At 46.2% G+C, this 19,811-nt stretch overlaps 1 protein-coding gene across 3 annotated transcripts in view; it reads left to right on the top strand.

Moving 5' to 3' along the window:
• The first annotated feature begins 5,441 nt into the window (after positions 1-5,441).
• Positions 5,442-19,811, top strand: part of LOC139050106 (ubiquitin-protein ligase E3C) — a 61,438-nt gene continuing 47,068 nt past the window's right edge. The window contains exons 1-7 of one of the 3 annotated variants that reach the window (XM_070526319.1): positions 5,442-5,486; positions 10,042-10,108; positions 10,973-11,026; positions 13,717-13,791; positions 14,450-14,563; positions 17,418-17,524; positions 19,489-19,738. In XM_070526319.1, coding sequence (XP_070382420.1) covers positions 10,043-10,108; positions 10,973-11,026; positions 13,717-13,791; positions 14,450-14,563; positions 17,418-17,524; positions 19,489-19,738 — 666 coding nt within the window. In that variant the 5' untranslated portion in view covers positions 5,442-5,486; position 10,042. Of the gene's footprint in view, positions 5,487-9,541; positions 9,701-10,036; positions 10,109-10,972; positions 11,027-13,716; positions 13,792-14,449; positions 14,564-17,417; positions 17,525-19,488; positions 19,739-19,811 lie in introns of those variants that run through there. The other 2 variants (XM_070526318.1, XM_070526317.1) reach the window with 2 other exon arrangements.

Below are 19,811 nucleotides of genomic sequence, written 5' to 3'. Positions count from 1 at the left end.
GGTTGAAGCCACGACCTACTCTGGACTCCAGACGGGCACAGACAACCGAATAGGATTCGCTTGCGCCCACGCTCGTTCAACCGTAGGCCATTAGCGTCGCTTTGTGACCTGTTCGTCTGCTATGCTACGGTTGACTGAAACGGCGTTGTAGTTAGAACGGTGGTTGTTGTGACGATTGTTGTGTTGTGCATAGTTGATGATTTTCGCGAACACAGCGATGTAGTGATGTCGCAAGGCTTTCATCGGTCCCTTGGATCCAGAAGTGAAAAATGTTGCGTGTTGTCCGCTGCTCTACTAAGATAGCGTTAAGTAGCCGCGCTCCTGTTTCCTTTTTCACGCAGTAGCAAAACGCACAGCTCACGCACATTTAAGTCTCATTGTTCACACAGTTCGTAAAGTTCACAACAGTTTCGTTGTTTACATTGTAAGATTCGCTTCTGCACTTTTTAGAAACTGGTAATCACTGTAACGTTCGACGACAGAATTAACGATTACCACTAATTTTGACTCTCAAATGTTGCCCGTGAGTGTGTCGTGAGTTCCAAAAGATAATTACGCATACAGCTTCGAATTGACTGCGTACGTATCCTTCGCACCACCATTATGCTGCCGCCGTACCACGCAGAAAACCTAGCTTTGCAGTTTGGAAAGAGTTCCGTACTTGCACAAGGCCTTTAGCTTGTGTAGCACGTTTTAAAGCACTGGAATCCCTTTTGCAAGCTTTCAATTCATATCCATACTTTATCTCAGAAGTTCCTTGCAGCATATGTGGAAGCTACACAAATTCCTCGAGATGTGCGCAGCGTCTGCTTAATTGCCATTCTGTCGGTACATGCTCCGTATAAGGTTAGCGGGTTGACAAAAAAATGTTTTGACGCCATAACCATAAACTTCGTTTACATGAATGCGGCAGGGGCGCTTCGCTTCTGCTGTACGCTTGCCCTGCCGTTACCTTAGCAAGCATATATATATGGGCGAACGCCCTCACCTGCGGCACAGCGTCGATCTGCTCGGCGTCTATGGGGCTCTTGCATTGCCCAGGGGGCGCTGCGAAAAAGGTGCTAAAAAGCGCCCTCTGCGCTAAAATGGGTCGTACCAAGCTCGGTCGTCTGCTTCGGAACGCACGTTTGCACTATGGACCCGCCACTTTCGGTTGTGTTGTTTCACGGCCTGCAGCGAATATCGGGCGCCGAAGATTTTTTCAGGGGTGGCACGCTGCGTAAAGGCAAGAAATTATGCAGTGCCGAATACGTGTACGCCGTTCAATAATTGGGCGGCGAAGTTTTAGCACCGTGTCAATCGCAAGTGAAGCGAGTCGCGTACGAAGTGGAACTTCAGGTAAGGTTTGCAAGCTCGCTGCTAGATTCAGGCGCACAAACGCGAGGAAATGCTTGCTATAAATGAATCCACAGCGACGATAAGCAGACATCATGTGTACGGAACTGCTCGAGCACACGACGGTACGCGCCGCGATGTACGAACTGCTCGAGCGCACGATCGTACGCGCCGCGAAGGCAGCGTTCTTTCGACATGCCGCGAAACGGCAGGCCTCCTGCAATCTTTGTTGACTGCATGCCGCTAAACAAGTAGTTATTGCCTGCGTTGTAGTAGCGGCCATCTGTCCTTTTTAGTAATAACTGGTAATAACTGATGCAATGCATATGAGCTCGCACGTACGTGCGAATCGCGCTGCAGCGCGAGCTCGTACGCCGCTCGCTTGATGTAGGTTTTAATGACAGCGCTCGAACATCGATGTGCTGCAATCAATACTGCCTTGCTGCGTTGCCTCAACGTGCTGGCTTGAGATCAACGATGAGCGCATTTAACTCTCTTAACCTGTGCTGCTCGTAGTGGAGTAGTGAATTGTCATCGAATGAGCCCGACCATTTGTGCTCATTTGCACACACCTGGTCACTTCACCACTTCGCATCGGTCGAATTGTTAATTGCCGCTGTGGCCGGGTCTCGAATCGTGAATTACCAGCCATGCCTGCTGCTATGTCGGTCTGCTGTCGGGACTGTAGGTGCAAAAGACCGAACATTAGAACGCAGATAATCAAGCAAGCTTCAAGACAGGCGAAGCAGTCAGCATGGCGCGAAGTTTCGCTTACTCAGAGCGACGAACTGCAACTGTGCAGCGCGCCCGACGCTCCACTTCCTGAGGCCTTGAAGGAAAACGGCAGAATATGATGTTGGGATTCAGGCCTTCTTGTTCATGGCAGCCCACGACACAGAAGTAATGACGGTGACTCCTTCTCGAGGCTGGGCTATAGGTCTCTCCGGATCGGCGCCACCGATTCCGTCTGCTCCCAGCATTGCGTCCCACGGCACACGGAGAGCCCGTTTTCGTTAAACTATAGGCTGCGGCGAGCTCGCAGCGTGGTCGGCATGGTCTGCGAGAAGTGACGAGCCTTTTCGCACTCGCAACAGGGCAGAAAAAAGTGCGAATCGACGCAAAACTCGGCCTAGAAACGTGCTTCGCCACAGCCAGGGCTCAATACGACCCAAGCTGGTACGACCCAGATGTCGTTTCCCGCGCCGCCACCAGGCGCCGCTACTATACCTCAAACTCCAGCGCAAGACGCCCATGGGCGTCTTGCGCTGGAGTTTGAGGTATAGTAGCGGCGCCTGGTGGCGGCGCGGGAAACGACATCTGGGTCGTACCAGCTTGGGTCGTATTGAGCCCTGGCTGTGGCGAAGCACGTTTCTAGGCCGAGTTTTGCGTCGATTCGCACTTTTTTCTGCCCTGTTGCGAGTGCGAAAAGGCTCGTCACTTCTCGCAGACCATGCCGACCACGGTGCGAGCTCGCCGCAGCCTATAGTTTAACGAAAACGGGCTCTCCGTGTGCCGTGGGACGCAATGCTGGGAGCAGACGGAATCGGTGGCGCCGATCCGGAGAGACCTATAGCCCAGCCTCGAGAAGGCGTCACCGTCATTACTTCTGCGTCGTGGGCTGTCATGAACAAGAAGGCCTGAATCCCAACATCATATTCTGCCGTTTTCATTCAAGGCCTCACGAAGTGGAGCGTCGGGCGCGCTGCATAGCTGCAGTTCGTCGCGCTGAGTAAGCGAAACTTCGCGCCATGCTGACTGCTTCGCCTGTCTTGAAGCTTGCTTGATTATCTGCGTTCTAATGTTCGGTCTTTTGCACCTACAGTCCCGACAGCAGACCGACATAGCAGCAGGCATGGCTGGTAATTCACGATTCGAGACCCGGCCACAGCGACAATTAACAATTCGATCGATGCGAAGTGGTGAAGTGACCAGGTGTGTGCAAATGAGCACAAATGGTCGGGCTCATACTCCACTACGAGCAGCACAGGTTAAGAGAGTTAAATGCGCTCATCCTTGATCTCAAGCGAGCACGTTGAGGCAACGCAGCAAGGCAGTATTGATTGCAGCACATCGATGTTCGAGCGCTGTCATTAAAACCTACATCAAGCGAGCGGCGTACGAGCTCGCGCCGCGATTCGCACGTACGTGCGAGCTCTTATGCATTGCATCAGTTATTACCAGTTACTAAAGAGGACAGATGGCCACTACTAAAACGCAGCCATAACTACTTGTTTAGCGGCATGCAGTCAACAAAGATTGCAGGAGGCCCGCCGTTTCGCGGCATGTCGAAAGACCGCTGCCGTCGCGGCGCGTACGATCGTGCGCTCGAGCAGTTCGTACATCGCGGCGCGTACCGTCGTGCGCTCGAGCAGTTCCGTACACATGATGTCTGCTTATCGCCGCTGTGGATTCATTTATAGCAAGCATTTCCTCGCGTTTGTGCGCCTGAATCTAGCAACTAGCGTGCAAACCTTACCTGAAGTTCCACTTCGTACGCGACTCGCTTCACTTGCGTTTGACACGGTGCTAAAACTTCGCCGCCCAATTCTTGAACGGCGTACACGTATTCGGCACTGCATAATTTCTTGCCTTTACGCAGCGTGCCACCCCTGAAAAAATCTTCGGCGCCCGATATTCGCTGCAGGCCGTGAAACAACACAACCGAAAGTGGCGGGTCCATAGTGTAAACGTGCTTTCCGAAGCAGACGACCGAGCTTGGTACGACCCATTTTAGCGCAGAGGGCGCTTTTTAGCACCTTTTTCGCAGCGCCCCCTGGGCAATGCAAGAGCCCCATACTTGGCGTTTGCTCGCTGCCGTCATCACGTAGCATATACTAGAGCGGGGTAGTAAGTTAACGATGCAGTGAACAATTAGCCTTTATAGCGTTTTGCATCGTCAACGCATCAGCACTGTTAATGGTGTGGCGCCATCTGCTAACTAGAAATCAAACCAATTTTACGGCTCGGCGCCGTCTCTGTAGTCCTAGCAGCGTGAGAACAAACAGCAGAGATTTCAATAATTACGGCAAAACATACCTAATGACTTGACCTCAGCTTGAGATGAAACTTGGCGATGACGGATTTCACCACTCGTTTCTTGCTGACAGGGCGGAGAGCCAGTAACAAAATTAAGTGCGAATACAGATCGAAGATCACGTTGGCTATAACGGTAACCCGCGGTAACTCGCTATACGACGGGTACGCGCAAAGGCCATGCCATATATGTCACGTATCGTTGTACCGAATCATGTAGCGAGCAAAAATAAAAACTCTCTAGTGCAGCCAATAATTAGTCAGTTATGCCCGGAACTGTACACCGCTGCGCAAGGATATTGCCTGTGTACGCCTCGTTCGTACCTTCCTTCGGCATATTGTGCTGCGAGGTAGTTGTGAGATGGATTATAGACATCAAACCGCAGTTAAAACTCTATCTAACGAAACCCAATTTAACGAAGTTCTCGGTCTAACGAAGAAATTTCCACTCCCCAGCAAGTACTCACAAAGTTCAACGTTGTCATCAACCCGAAGTAACTAAACTGTAGCTTGCATGAAACCCGATTTAACGAAGCTTTTCCGGAAATAAATGAACAAAAAAAACTGTGGTTTCTTTCTAATTGCGATACAAACGGATTTTTCTTACAGCGTGCACTCTAAGATCTAGGCAGCTAGTCACGGCCTAGCCTTATTTTGGCAAGGCTGCACGCCGTGCCCATGCACGGAACAGCGGACTCAGCAGTCGCTATAGCGTTCTTACGTACAAGATGGCGCTAGGGGCGACGGGATCCCCCCCCTCGCGGACTTTTTACACTCCAAGGCGTGGTTTGGCGGCAATTACCATGCCGCGGTACCTTTTGGGTGCCGCTACGTTAGAATTTTAGATTTCGAAGGACCGAAAAATCCGTTACTCGATTTTCCGAACTTCCCGATTTAACGAAGTAATTCAAGCGTGGTCATCACTTCGTTAAATCGAGTTTCAATTGTATATTATTACCAAGCCTAGCCAGAGACGAATCAGAGGACTAGTACAGAAGACGACGACGTTCGCGGAAAGAAAGAAGAAGAAGGAAAGGTTGGCTCGCGCGGTCGTTCTAATACTATCCTATCGGTCGTTCGATCTACGTGACGTCTCCGCTGATCTTCCTCGTGGTCACGTAAGTGTGGGGTGCTCGGCAATTCTTGGCAATAAGCTACAGTAGGCTGTGCTGCTTTGAGTGAGACAGTCAGCCCGTCATAACGGAACAGCTTGCTTGTTCAGGGGCGCTGCAGCTAGTCAGCTTCTGTCCTTCCTGATCAAATGCCCCTAGAAACCTTCTTTCGTAGTGGAGAGAGCAGCATTCCGGTGGCTCTGGTACCTTTGAATGGCGGCTCCATTCGAATCAACAAACCGCAAGCAATTCAGGTGGATCTTAAAGCTGCGACTCATCAATATACCTGCATATCACAGACGTTCGCCAATTTGTACAAGCAGGCATCGTCTTCAGATCGCCAGACGAGGGATGGGTAGCATATCTACTAAAATGTTCCTCATTTGGACCAGTCAACGTGAACAGATTCATTCCACCTCATCTATATATAGCTGGCATGCACCAGAAGGACATTCTGGCCATCCGGGCAATGACTGTGTCGACTCACTCAGAGAAGTGTTGCCTATGTGAAGGAGCCCACCAAGCTAATAACTCCGACTGACCTTTCTCGAGCACAGGAAGTTCAAATTCTTGAAGTACTGGATAAGAGGCTTTGCTCCCGTAGAGAGGCTACTGTCGTTGTAAAGGAAAGATCGCATGGTTACGCTGGTGTTGTAGCGCGCGATTGCAGCTGCGGTAGAAAAGTCGATGGCTAAGGTCATGGAGCGGCTCGTTGAAAGTGTGGCTGATTGTACATCGCGAATTGTTTCCCTGCGCAGTTAGTGCAGCTGCTGCGGCACTTCTGTACCTTTTGCAATGACAAAAACATAATGCGGTACCTGAGCTCACTGTTCAAATTTGCCAGTGGGGAGTACGGAAAATGTTAGGTCTTATTTCCCTGACAAGGAATCAAATCTGGCTGGTCCCAGTAACGAGGGAGTCGGATAACGCATATCGAGCATGGATGTGGAGTCGCGCGGGCCCCTAAACGTCGCGGGTCCCCCATGAACGGTGCCTCAAATTCTCGACCCCCCCCCCCTCAAAACATAAGAAAAGCCCTAATGTCACCGAGTTGAGAATTTACAGATAACTTGGAGAGAGCAATTGCCACTGCGGTGCTCTTGCCGCCCGAGGGCTGATGAGATCGAGTGCTTTAGTGGAATTGTCTCTCTACGTACTTGCTGCTTCAACAGATTCACTTCATCTCGAACATCAATTTTGTCCTGATATCGTACTTCTCCAAGAAACTTGTTGTATACAGGGAAAAAAATTTACTTGGGGAATTATCGACTTTTTTTTTTTTTTGACCGCCGAAGATATTATTTTTCTCAACAAAATTTTGACACATAACAAAGTTAGCATTCACGTCAGAGGCCCCAGACAGCGAAATACTTGCGGTAGAAATGCCTGGATGTAGAAATAAATATGCCTGGATGTAGGCCTTTCACAGTCGTGAATTCTTGCTTTCCTGTGGGAGTCCCAGACATAGGCGTCCCTTAAATTCGATTATAGCAAACTGCGGGAAATATATAAGTGAACTCTCGCTTGAGTGAACTTCAAGAGACCGAAGGAAATAGTTAACTTAAATGAAAGTTCACTAAACTGAATATTCATTAGACCAACATAAGACATGGCATACAGAATCAAAAGTTTGAAGTGTAATTCATGGAGTAAAAGACATGGCATCCGTAGTGTTAGAAATGTGTGAAGCGGAATTTGTACATATCAACAAGTACAAGGTTCATAACAGTTATAATGCTGCCTTTCTCACTTAGAAAAAAAAAATCTGTAATCTTCTTTCGCACTTGTACTTTTAAAGCACAGAAAGTAACAAAACTGTCCAAAAATTCAATGTTTTTGTACGCTTCTTCTGGGACAGCTTGCTGTTGAGACACAATCTCTCTACTTTCCAATGTACCATACAATCTCAGCTAGAGTTATAGGGCTTGAAACTGGCTCGGCAGTTGCCTCTTCTTCGCCTCTTCTTCATCTCTTCTTCGTCTTCATCACCTCTTCAGGGGCGCTGTAGTGCCAGCGGCGTTACATTGCCGCTGGAGCGGTGGTTTGATGAGGGCCGGCATCGGTTCTGATCGTAAAAATAAGCCTTCGTCCTCTGAGCGAATTCGTTAAACTGAAATATTGACTGTTCCGAAATTCCTTTAATGAAACGTTTTTGCATAGAATCTATAAGAAAACTGCCGGGGATATTTAAAAAGTTCTTTATTCTGAAATATTCCATGAACCGACGTTCGTACAACTGAGAGTTTACTGTATAATCTTAGCTGGCGATTTCAATTCACACCACGTATCACATGCGGATACAAAACGGACCAGTGTGGTAAGCGACTGTGGGAATGGACAGTAGATAATGGGCTCTCTTGCCTGAACACTGGAACAGTTACGTTTCTCCGAGCACAGCCTCGCTCTGTTTTAGAGCTCACGTTCTCATGTCTTCCATTACTGCAAGCAGCAGTAAGCCCTAATATCTCTTACATTAGGCTATCTGTAATCAACTAAAAAAAAAGCTAGTATATCTTATGAATATTTTAAAACAATTTTTTTCAGTGTCTTACGGAAGCAAGGAAAGGGAAGTTTATGCCGTTAGCACTATACAGCTAACTGCCACCTGTGCTTCTTTCTTGTGCCTCTCCCCTCCTATAATCACACGACTAAAACATAAAACATCCGGAAATTTAGTTTTCTTTTTATATTTGTGAATTCATTCACCACCAATACAAGCACTGCTCCACAAGTTGACTGCCCGAACCTAAAAAAATGTCGGAGCATGTAATCTGCTGCTCTCTAAAACAGCGTTAAATAGCCGCTCCTATTGCCTTTTTCAGGCAGTAGCAAACCGCACAGATCTTGCAGATTACTATAAGCGACATTGTTTATAGAGTTCGTAAAGTACACAACAGTTTCATATATTGTATACGTTGTTAAAATTCGTTTCTGCGCGCTCTTCAGAAACTTGAAACCACCGTAATGTTCGACGACAGAACGATTACCGCTCATGCTTACAACGAAGACGCCAAATAAAACAACGGACGAAGGAAGGAGACACGAGACAACCACGTGGGCACCTACCACGTGGGCACCTACCACGTGGGCGCCTACGTGGTTGTCTCGTGTCTCCTTCCTTCGTCCGTTGTTTCATTTGGCGCGTTCGTTGTTAGAATGCATAACCAACTCGCCCACTAGCACGTGCTCAGTGATTACCACTCATGTTAATTCTTAAAAGTTGTCCGTGAATGCGTCGTGAGTTCAAAAAGATAATTACGCACACAGCTATGCTGCCACCGTACCACGCAGAAAACCTAGCTTTACAGTTTGAAAAGAGTTCCGTGACGCAATTTAAGGCCTGCAGTGCAGCACGTTTTAAAGCACTGGGATGGCTTTTGCAAGCTTTCTACTGAGCTAGACATCCAATGACATTAAAAATAAGATATGCTGACCTTTTCTTGAAACACATTCGATCAATCTATCGCACATATTGGGCGGAGGACTTACTCGTGAATACTTTCACCTGCCTTTCACTACTGCACACAGCAGTAAATCCTAATGTCATCTACGACATTAAGCTATCTGTAATCAAATCAATAAAGCTAGATTATCCTATGAACCTTTTAAAACAATTTTCCCAGCCTCTTACGTAGGCTAGGAAAGGGAAATTTATGCCGTCGATCTAGCATTGCAGCTGCCACGTATGCTTGTTTTTACATTTCTTGCACCGCTCTCCTCCTCTAGTTTCAGTATTCAAACACAAAGCAATTTCTGTTTTCTTTTTATGTTTGTGAATTCATTCATTTACCGCCAATACAAGCGCTTTGTGCCTGCCGAAATAGCAGCACGAGCGCTGAACAGATCGCAGAAGCAGACGACAGCGAACAGGTTATAACTAGCGCCACTCTGCTCGTACGCTCTGATTCCAGCGGCAAAGGGGGCGAACTGCTAGACCGGGCGTGCTGGAGCAGGGAGATATGTGAAGGTCTGGAGTTCAGTAGGTCGTGGTTGAAACTTTCTCCGACTTCTCGCTTGTCTTGGCTTAATTATTGGCTCGATGGTTCAGTGACTTGCACGCATGCTTGTTCGCGGTAGCCCACTGTGTACGCTTCCATTGCGGTTTGCTTTCTGCTCGATGCTCGCTATGGAAAACCGCTTTCGAGCGCGTTGTTGTTTCGCCGGTGCCGCGCTTCAACTGACGATATTTTAGAAGGAGAATTATTGCCAAGGAAGATCAGGTACACGGATCTAAAACAAGCTGCAAAATATAGCCATTTAGCGGTGTATAACAACCTTTTTAGCCAAGGCCGACTGGAGTAATGGTCATCGACCAAACCTAGGTAGAATGCGATGCTAATGTGAGGTGCTCGCTCCGTCGCGATGACATAGGCACCGTGCCTCTGTGTCGTCTCATATTCTAAGTGCGTTTCGTCTTTTAGCCTTCATTTGAATCCAGCGTGCGCACACAGTAGGTGACTAAACGTCGCGATGGGCGATCGCCGGCGCACTTAACCGCAGTAGTAAATTGCCGCTGATGTCAACCTACGCCTGAGGCGTCCCTCTAATCCCGACAGCGCAGGATGTACAGCTTCGAGGGAGAGTTCAGGAAAAGGCCGCAGCAATCGCTGGGAGGTGCGAGCAAAAAGGTGAGCGGAAAGGTTACATTCTCGCGCTCTGCACGGAGCGCCATCACCCCGACTACCAATTCATTGCCTTTGTACCATTGTGACTTCGGTGTTCTCGACTGCTAGCTCGATCATTGTCTGTGACTGTGCGGCACGCTGTGCTCGACAGACTAAGCCTTAACATAGTCGGGTAACATGTGTGCTCAATGCCGTAGGTGTCATTACACTTATGCGCTGTCTCATCGAAGGGCTGACGGCTCTCTAAGTTGCTTGTGTGTGCATCAATTCGTCTTCTCAGCATGACGGCCGCTCGCATCCGCTGTTGTGGATTCAATACATTTCATAGCATCGCTTACACATACGTATAAAATCAGTTGTTGGTTCAGGCACGCAAATCAGCTCATGGGTTCCTTTCGTGTGTTCAGGCTCGTGCATTCGCGCATCTTATTCTTTGCTAAGCACGGCCGTACACAGCTCTAGCACATAGCTGCTAAATTTAATTTTTGCACTTGCAGCCCTTTAGAATGTCTGCCTTCGTGTTGTACAGGTGGCACACTTATGCAGCAACTGCTGATCGAAAATAGCACCAACGGAAATGTACGCGGGTTGCGTATCGCGTCCAGAGGGGTTGCTCTTGCGTTCTGTGTATTTCAAGCAGCTGTTTATTCAAGGGCCCGTGCATGCATTATTCAAAGTAGACAAGGTTGCCAAGTGCTATTTTGCACAACACTGTTTTGAAGACTGTACCGTGCCTTAGGTACGGGAACGCACTGTATGCGCGTGGATGCATTTTGCTGATGCAAATACTTGTGATGCATATTGCCTGGGTTCGACCGTGCTTCACATGGTGCTACTCTCTGTCTCCTTTTCATGTGTTTCCTTCAGGTTGGCCTCGATGACCTCCTACGAAAGAGTGCTCTTCGGAGACAGAATCGTGAGGTGAGGCGGGGATAACCGAATGATTCTATTACATTTCATTCCTTTTCATGCAGTGTCAGTGGTTCGAGCGACGCTCTGCCCACATCGTCACCAAAATCGACCAGTAGTGAGCATTCAATGACAAAGCTCCAGCAAAAAGAACCTACGCTATACTGGCACAGCCTGTAGCAAAGAAACAGCTTTCCTGTTATCTGGTTCCAAGTAGAGTAACAGGCTGACAGTGCAGCAACACTGTTGCTTGCCACCATGATTGTTCTGAATTCATGTACCTGTAATGACATCTCTTCATGACAATATATTTACAGGATATTTACAATAACCATAGCAGCTGACGAGATAATGGACAGTGCACGAAGTTAAGAGTATCGTCGTCTTCCGACTAATTTTAAGACGCCTTCTTCGCCAGCCTGTCTCAATATCGCTATGTTATGTGTGCAATTAGTAGAGGCCTATTGATCGTTGCCGCTATCCTTCACACCTGGCTCCAGTTTTAGTTCTAGTTTATCTGCTGTGACATAAGCACTCATCTGCGGCAGAAAAGAATGCGGCTGTTTTGGTTTCAACAATCACTACCAAAAGACACTCCTACTACTATTGCCAATCTCAAGTCTTCTCATGTTCTTTCACTTTGGTAGAAACTACATTTAGATAGGCCACCTACTTTTCTTATTCTATGACAAAGTCAATGTACATCTTCCTTCCCATATTTTCTTAACTTTTTGTTCATGTAACTATTTGTTCATGCACCCTAGGGCTGCCGCCTCTTCGGTTTTCAACCTGCTGTACCCTTGTTTCAGTGCTGTCATTGACGTGATGCCCCAGATAATTCAAAGCAGTTGTTTATCACTTAGGAGCCACTCAATTATTTGGATGGCTAATTGTGTAGTGCATGTATCAGTGTATCAGTACTTTGTGTAAGCGTCATATTTTGTCACTTTATGAATCACAATATACTTTATTTGATATTTGGAAGTTGTTTTTCGTGAATATTAGATTTGATTTGGAAATTTCGCTACTTGTATGACCCTAGATAACACCTATAGCACTTTAAGAACAAGGGTGTAAAAGGAAAGAAAACACATTACCTCTGTGTTGTCTAATACATAACACATTTAAAGGGGCCATGACACAGTCATGCAATTATTTTCAATGAGTTATTGTAACTGAGACTGAAAGGTGTAGTAGGTTGTACACACGCAAAAAAAAAAAAGGAAACTGTGCTCTCAGCACATATTCTAACTAGACATTTTCATTTAAAATTGCTGCCTCTAAGCCACTGACAGTTACTGCCATTTTGGCATGGATTCTGTGACATCAGAAAATGTGTGGTCACTGCTGTGTCGTCTGCTTCAAAGCAGTCTGGAAACACATTGGACATCTCTGCATGCCCTGGTATCCAGCAAGTGTCACCATTGGATTTGCAAATAAAAGATGCACAAACCATAGAACACCTGCAAAAACTGTAGTAGGCTGACCACCGAGATGCACGGGCGAAAACAAAATGACGCATTATACCCACGACATATTTTCGTCTCCTGCAGTCGCCTCCAGTGCTCACAGTACACAAAATCACAGTTTTCAAGATCAGATTCCATTAGTGCAAGGGAGCCGTTGCTGGGGCGTGCAGTTTTCATTTCGTCACCATCTTGTGTTGCCAGAATGCTGTACTGGTCAACTCCAACGTAAAAAAAAAAAATTGCATACAAATTTTCTGCCGCACCGAATGTGCTGTAATTTTGACAACTTGCTCTGTGAGGTGTAGAGTTTAAATTTCAATGCATAATTCAAGCTCGAAAATTCGATGTCTTGGTCCCTGGTGTATAAAATGAGTCGTGTAGTTGCTATTGGATTTTCCCAGTAATCAACATTCTAAACAGTGTACCTTTGTCATGAGGACATTTTCTTGGAGGGAACACCAAGTCATTGTTTTAATTCCTGGCTCTGGCCTCAGGCATCTGCATTTTTATTGGGCAGTATGCAAAAAAGGAGGAGGTCCATGTAGTTTTGTTTAAGTTGCAAAAGTACCTACAGTCAGGCACAACATAAAAGCCCAGAGTGATTGATGCAACAGCATGCCTGTACAGCAAGCTGCTGCCTTTCTGAGCTCCCTTTAGTGTAACCTCAAGTAGTCAGCCCCACTACTGAACCACACTCCCAGATATTGGGCCGATCCTGCCATGTCGATAACGCTGCCCTGAAGGTGCCATTTCCTTTGCACGGGTGCCTCCACACCCCATGTGAATACCCTGCATTTCATCTGGCTGAAACTGAGGTGCAATGTGCTCATCCCTGTTTCACAAAGTTTGTAGCAACTCCTGCAATTCTTCTGGCGAGCCAGCCAAGATGGCAAAGTCATCGGTGTAAACCAGCGCCAGAATTTTCCAGCTCACTTCCTTGCTGTCTCTCGCATGTCTGAAGGTGTAGCCCAGAGCACACTTCTCAAGCCTATGAATCAGCCCGGCCAAGCATGCCATGAACAGTACGGGGAATAATGGAGACCCCCTGACGTAGACCACATGTGATCTGCACAGGTGGTGTGCTCATACCATCTCACTCTACCTCAGCCGTCATTGCTGTGTTCAGAGCCCTAAGCAATCCCGAGTCTTTAACCCCCTCTGTTGTTGCCAATTGCATCTACAGACTGTGTTAGATATAGTGATTATAAAACAGCTACATTTACGTCCTTGCAGGAGTGTCGGCGCCAAGAAGAGGCTGCGCTCAAGATCAAGGCCTTTGCCAGGGGTTTCCTAAGCCGCCAGCGTCTGGTACTGTGGATGTTTGTTCTGGATGCTTAGGGTTTTCTTTTTTTTTTAATTTGCTTGTACTTGAACTGTAATTTGGGCTGGTACCTCTTGGTGGCTAATTTATGCACCTTTGGTACGTTGATACCGTAATGCTGATGCATAAGTGGTTCCCATGCCCTTCAATCCCTGTGTGAGAAGTAACTACAGCACAAATAGCCATTAGTTATGGATAATTGGTTACATAAGTCACTCCGGATGTTTCGGCATGAAAATGACTTGCACGCACTTTGCAACATTAATGTGCCCTGCGGCAGGGAATGCCGAGGGGAAAAAAAAAACACTGTCACAAACTAATGGCAATCTGAGCAGCTCGTACATCACAGACAGTGAAGCTGCATATCAGTGACTTCTCACACTCCCTGGAAGTCCCAGGGGTCTAGGTCTTTCGAAGGTTTCAGCAGCATATCGCTGTGCTCTGATGCAGTGGTTGTTCCAAACATTGCAAAATGGATGCTTTTCCTCCTTAGTACAGCAGGGCTGTGTTTTTGTTAAGTAGTGTTAAATTTTAGACAGTGCGAGTGCTTTGGGGACGGCTCAAAACAAAAGCAGGTTTTCCACCTGAATCCAGGGAGCATGCATTGATCTTGAAATGGCTTCCTTTTATTATTCCTTTTTCCAGGCCCATGAACTGCGCCAGTGCTTCGATGCAGACTCCAGGGTTTCGAGTGACCTGGGCCCGCTTCTGCGCTCCCTTCCGCTCTTTTACAATGCCAATCTCGACATGGAGCGCTTGGTGAGCGGCCGTGATGACATGTGCTGTCTTGTGTTTTTCGGCTCAAGGACTTCACTTTTTCTTTCTTTTTTTGTGCTCACTCTTTCTCTGTCTTTTGTTTCGAGTTTATTCACGCATACGACTTCCCCATCTGCCAGCCATTATGTTTTCATATGCGAAGTTTCATTTCATTTGCATCGTGCTAAGGGATACACAAAGGAAGCAGAGTGCACAGTTTTGCTAGTGAAATGGTTAAATTATTGTAGTGGTTGATTGTTTGGTTGATAGAAAGCGTTTATCATCTCAAGGTAGCACAGTGTGTCAGAGATGCATCAGTTGGGGCTTTGGATTATTCTTTACCATCTGCCGTTCTTGAATGTGCACCAAAAATACAGTTGCTGGTTGATAATTTGGACTCGACGGGGACTGCCTAAAGGTCTGAATGATTGGCAGTCCAAAATACCGGATTTGCCAGAAATGAAGTGACTGATTTCACTAGTGGCCAAAAAAGTGTGCCATATTCCTGGATCGTCAACTTTGAGACAGCCTTCATTCAATTTCACATGGCTAGGACAAGACACATTAGGTGTGTATGAGTGACGGCATTCTTGGCACAATGCCAAGCACGCTATCTTGCGCATGACTAGCACAAGACTCTTTGGCGTCTACGAGTGACGGCATTCTGGGCACTATGCCAGGCACACTGTCTTATCACAGGGTGGAAGCACCACATCCCCGTTGACTCATTCAGTGCTAGTCACACAAAATATTGCATAAGTATCTTCGAAAGTCATTACCCGAGAATACCATATTTATTCAAATCTAGGCCGATAGTTTTTTTTCAAATAATCATATACCAAACTCTAGTGTCGGCTTAGATTCGAGGAGTTTAAAAAATCTGCCATTCTGTAATTGATTACGATAAATGTGTTGCATAGGTAGCGCCATCTAGAAAAGTCAGTAGCGCAGCCACTACTAGCTGCGCCAGTAGACAACTGAAGTACATGAGTGACGTCGCCATTTTGACCCGTGTCGTATCGGCGTGTGGAGTGGCATTATCAGCTAGTGAGGGTAAGTAAGGGAGACTGAATACAATAGAACTTCGTTAATGTGATCTCGTTTTGTACAATCGTGAGCACAAAGAATGACCTAATATTGTTATGCTTCTTATTTACTGGTTATTGCGTTCCTGGAAATCACAATCTTTCGGCATCTACGTTCAGTACATTGCCAAAATATATGATACATTTTGTGGCTGCTAGATCCCAAGCAAACAAAAAAAAAAGCATGAGGCACGCGCGATCGAGAGTAGTAGACGCTTGCCATGGCAGCGTCCCCGCAGTATTCGCCCGCCTGTATCAAGTGAACATGCCGGAGCAGGCTCGGTTTCATCTTCTGGTACCAGCAAATCTCGCAGGTCATTGCATTCGCAGTTATTGCTGCCAACCTTAATGCAATAAGCATTATCACTTATCTCTTTTACTGCGCATGTTGCATGCCGCTGTTGGAAGCCTACTGCATGCTTTTAATACGAAACTGCCCAAACCCGCCCCCATTCCCTGCTGCAGACAGTGCGAAGTGAGCGTCATGTTTCTCTCTGATGGCATTGTATTCCGGTGTCCCTGAGCAGCTTAATTTTGCGTCGGTTTTCTGTTGCTGCCTTTAAACACTACACAATAGGAAAACAACAAAGCACGTATTCTGGCGGCATTGTGTTCGGGTGTTGCCCTCTATTTTGGTTTCATTTTGGTTTCTCATCCCTGCCTTTAAACACTATGCAATAAGAAGAATAACAAAGCTAGTTTTTCTGGCGGTATCGTGTTACAAGGTTGCCCACCATGTCAGTTTTGTTTCAGCTTCCCGTGGCACGAGAAGCGACAAAGCGCGTCTCGTGCCACAAAGATTCTTGTTAAGTGGGCACATCCAAACTTTCTGTCAAAATGCGTTGTTGACTGAAGTGAGATTCAGGGAGCGTAATCGTAAGCATGCCGAAACCGCAGAAACAACAACATGCGTCTCAGCCCTAACAGTTCTGTGTGTGGTCAGTGTTTCATGCTGCAGTGATACGCACAAAGTTTCACATTACATAGATGTCAACTGCATATGAGTCTGCCAAATTTTTGAGCTACATTGAATGATAAGCTTTCCCTATTAGTATGTTTTCCAATATATATATACCTTACCTTTTCAAGACGTATGAATGAGGTTTTACTGTATACTTTGTTGCAGATTTAGCAAATATACCAAGGAATGCACAGAAACAATACAGAGAAGCACTCTCTATTATAAGACACAGCAATAAATTATGATAAAAAGCTTATTTTTGTGCCCTTTGTGTTAAGTCAGTTTGTAATATTTTTAGTTCTGCTGTGCTTTTGTGTAAACAATTGCATTTATTTTAGTTTCACTGATAAAGTTTTGCAAGTGAAGTGTAAAAAAGTATGAAGACAAAAAATCTTTCTATATTTACATATCACGCGTTGTGCAATTGCATAAGCCATATCTTCTACCTTTTCTCATTTAAGGTTTATTCATTCTGAATCAAAGGCATACACTGAAGGAATAAGCTTGATTCCGATGTATCGAGTGATTCTGCTGACTCGCATAAAAACTTTGTTAAAATAAAAAGTAGTTGGGACTTCCCTGTGGTTGTCCTTATCTACGCACCCATGTAAAATGCTCCAGTGCCTGTAGTTTCTATTTGTTTACTTATTTCTACTTATTGAGAGCTATAAAACTGTGTCTTGTTGTAGACAAACGTAGTGTGCTTTTAATCTTTCAACATTTGTTTACTGCTGGTTCACAATGTCCAATGACTGCAGTCTGTTTTTATGTTCCCACTTTGCATTTAATAGTTTTCATTCCCTCTGTCTAGGCCTGGTTGAGTCACCAAGTGCTGCTCCGTAAAGATGAGGTGGCCAGCCAGGCAGATGACCCTGTCTGGCGCCTGCGAATTCGCCGCCTCTTGGCACTCAATGTCACGTGAGTTTTTTTGTCGTTTCAGTGGCATTGTACAGTAAACTCACAAGTTAGGTCTAGTTGTTATGTGGTCTGTCTTAATTTCCACTAAACCCAACTCTTTCAGTGCTGTAGAAAATATGACCTGTTTTTGAAGGCTTTAGTTCTTCCTTTATTGAATATACCATCGTAGTTACAATATGCAAAGGAAACCCAATTATACTACTTTCTCAGGGCCGTGTGAAAACATAGTATAATCCCAACAATAAAAATTATATAATGCAGTTTCGCAGGACAGAGTTGCAAGGAGCTTCAGTTTAAACTGAAGGCTAATATTTGCACGTAAATAATGCAACCACCAATATAACACGCAGGACTTTGTCTCTCAGAAAGAGAAAAAAACAAACAATTATGTACAGTAGAGCCTTGTTGACACATTTTTCCAGAGACCACAGAAAAATAAAATGATGGCTAGGAAAACCTAACAGTCAGGCTGACCTCAAATTGCAAGAGCAATGTCAGAAACAGCTCTGAGTGGCTGCCAGTCTTGTCGCTCATACTGTAATGGAGGACAGCAAGTGCACACATGTATAATTAAGGGCACATGCGATGTTCCCCGACAGCGGCTCATTTCCACTCTTGACATGCTTCCTTGCAATGTTTTGAGTATGCTTCACCTCATAACACGGCTCTGTTGCGGCGAAGTGATATAAAGCAAACTGGTGATTACGTAATGCAAATGAGACCGTTAAAGGCTCTAAAATAAATCCCCTCTATATAGTACCCTCTTCCGAGGGCCTTTAGGGGTATTCTGGAACATATAAACGAAAATGTAGCCCTGTGCTCAGTAGATTTGGCCTACTGTGCGTGGTTCTTGCTAGGTTTTAACCAATGCACACATTATTGGGTGCTTCGCCAGCTGCTTTGTGGACGTCTTCTCTCGATGCTTGTGCAGCAGCTGACCTGTGCAACTTCAGTTGCTTATTGCACAGAACTGGTCACTTGTTGCAACGAGTCGGTCGCTTGTGGCAACGTACCACTTAAGAGTTGCAACGTACCTTTCCCTTGTTAGAACGTGCAAGCGCAAATTTCTCTCTGCAGTGGTAAATTTGTTACAACCATGTTTAAATGCAACATAAGACACTGGAACATTACTGAATGGCAAAGTATCTAATGGCAGCATAACACATGGGAATCAATGGGATTTAGGCCAGGACTACAAAAGCACAATTTAGCAACCAGAAAAACACAGCAGTAAGGAATGTATCAACAGGGTTATACTGTATTACGATTATATAACGCAAAGTGATGCTGCAAAGAAACAGGAAACGATGCAAAAAAGCAGATGCCCACAGGGCTTTATTCATTGTTAACTGCAGTTGCAAAATAGAATTGAAGGACGAGTCCTTATGTCTTTGTCACTGTCAGTGAGAATGGCATCGTCCTGCATAACACCCACCAAGCTTATCGGACAGGCAGCACTGCTGAAATGCTGGTGACACAATTGAACACGACAAAGCTTATGACTTCGAAGACCACTTGATATGCCTGCACAGCAGCGCTGATTGTCTTGTGTAAGGTTGCAATTAATACAGTACCACATTGATGCGGCACCAACAGTGTACTAAACCAGGAGAAAGACTGCAAAATACACAGTAGCAACCCCTGCGGCAGCCCCAGCTTTTGCACGAGGAAAAGTGCCAGTGCGCACGAAGAGCAAGAGTCTAAAAAATCGGATGATGACTGTAATGCTTCAAGATCAATCATCTTGACTCGGTGCCAAGCAGGTTGCCGGTAGATCCCAACTTGTTCGGTGCCGATGCATGCAAAAATGACCAAGAATATCACTGGCGCCATTTCGGAAAGGCTCAGTGTGTGGTATATGCGCGGCCAGCGGGCTTCTGTTTTCATGATTTCACTAATCTCAAAATTCCACTTACGGCTTCAAGTTAAAAAAGGTTTACTGTACTTCCTGGTTACTCACGCAGATCCTTACTGCGACCGGGCTTCCCTACGGCACCTGCACTTCGTCTCCTCGAGGTGTTGGGCGCGGCCGAGGCGTACCATGGCTGCTTCCGAGGCACCCCGTTGGAAGAGGAGTGGGCCACTCAGGTGCGGTCATGGCTGCAGCATCTGTGGCTTCACCTGGCACGCCAGTGCAACCTGTTCGCACATTTGCATCGGCTGCTGGAGCCACGGATACCAGACCCGGGCCCCAAGGAAGAAGGTGTGCCCCAGGTAAGTTTGCAGTCTGTGGAAGCATTGAAAGCTAAGGTAACTGGTATGAATTCATTGTAGCTAAAAAGTGCAG

Source organism: Dermacentor albipictus, chromosome 9 (genome assembly GCF_038994185.2).
Source record: "Dermacentor albipictus isolate Rhodes 1998 colony chromosome 9, USDA_Dalb.pri_finalv2, whole genome shotgun sequence".
Lineage (NCBI taxonomy): Eukaryota > Metazoa > Arthropoda > Arachnida > Ixodida > Ixodidae > Dermacentor > Dermacentor albipictus.
Note: the sequence above shows the minus strand (reverse complement) of the source record. Positions and strands in the feature narration are given on the sequence as shown.